Source organism: Helianthus annuus, chromosome 17, assembly GCF_002127325.2.
Source record: "Helianthus annuus cultivar XRQ/B chromosome 17, HanXRQr2.0-SUNRISE, whole genome shotgun sequence".
Lineage (NCBI taxonomy): Eukaryota > Viridiplantae > Streptophyta > Magnoliopsida > Asterales > Asteraceae > Helianthus > Helianthus annuus.
In genome coordinates, this window is record NC_035449.2 from 162,826,845 (window position 1) to 162,828,165 (window position 1,321).

General features: G+C 46.6%; 1 protein-coding gene across 1 annotated transcript; it reads right to left on the reverse strand.

Annotated features, from left to right (window-relative positions):
- Positions 1–469: 469 nt before the first annotated feature.
- Positions 470–898, reverse strand: LOC110925168 (annexin A11-like). The gene has a single exon (XM_022169137.1). The coding sequence runs from the start codon at positions 896–898 to the stop codon at positions 470–472; it is 429 nt and encodes a 142-aa protein (XP_022024829.1).
- Positions 899–1,321: the final 423 nt, after the last annotated feature.

A 1,321-nucleotide genomic window follows, 5' to 3' on the forward strand; every position in this document is an offset into this window, starting at 1 on the left:
CATCACACTGATATTTTCTAGCCAGGATTCGTATTGATCATTTTGGCTTTATGTGACTTGGAAGGGTCCAAGTACCTTTTGGAAGCTTGTGTGGTTCCTCGCGCCGCACAGCTAGGAATGTTAACATATTTTCAGATGTTAACTGAGATTTGCTATCTTAAAAAGGTTGTACCATCATAGCCAATTAATACTTTGGCTAGGTTATACCTCTAAGAGTTTCTTTGGCAGATCAATTATAAATTGAAAAGAAATAACATGGTGTAATAAAATACACAATTAAAACCAAAGTTAAAACTTCATTACGAAGAAAACGAATACAACCGCCCTAAACGGGACTTAAGAAAGACAAACTACCCGCGCAGGGGTATACAGGAATGAAAATAAGTCCACGGCAGGGACTTGATACAGAATTCAAACAAATGTCCACGCAGGGACATTATTACAATAAACAAGAAACAAAAACAACCCTCTATTTCTTCTTCCCCTTGATAAGGTTGGCGAGGCCTTCCATGAAGCTAATATGCCTCTCCTTGTTCTTCTTGGTCTTCTGCTCAACCTTGTCCAACCTCTCCAAGATTTCCTGATTTTGTTGCTGCTGCTGTAGTTGCTGGGAAGGAGGTGGCTGATACGGAGGATACTGATAACCCTGAATAGGGTAGTCAGTTGGAGGCATAGGAGGGTAAGAAGAAGGATAAAGGTGATGATACTGCGCAGCCGTAAGATATGGGTCATGAGTTCCATATCCCAATGGATATCCCGACGGGTCTCCATAAGGATTGTACCCGGAAGAACCTGGGTACGTTGGAATTGGGTTATCAAATCCCACAGGCGGCATAGGTGGTGCATAAGAAGCTTGCGGAGGATCAGCCTCCGGTGCCGCATTTAAGGGCCCACCCATCTGAGGGTCCTCTGGAATAGGGGGATAGGAACTCGACCCTCGAGGAGAACTAAAACGGGGTCCTCCTCTAACGGACATGCGAGCGTTCCTCCTTCGCCTCGGAGGCTCGGGAGGTGGTTGTGGTGGTTGCTGCAGTGGCTCCTCTACCGGGAGTGGTGGTGGTGAGACAGCTTGATGTTAAGGATCATCTAAAGGTGGTTGAGCCGGAGAGCTATGATAAGATGGAGTAAAGAACCAGTCATAGGTAGCCATTCTCTCTTGGAAGGAGTCGGGTCCAAGATAAGGAGATCCCTGGAACGGAGACCCACTAGATATGCTGATAGGGTGGCCCGGGGTTTCTGTTTGCATCTCCGGGTCAGGGTCATCATCCATTTCCATTTCCTGAGAGAAATGGTCCTCAGGGCCCAATGGGTTATAGCCAAG

Bases quoted from the DNA above. Each gene is read 5' to 3' on its own strand.
- LOC110925168 (XM_022169137.1), bottom strand. From the start codon at position 898: ATGGGTGGGCCCTTAAATGCGGCACCGGAGGCTGATCCTCCGCAAGCT.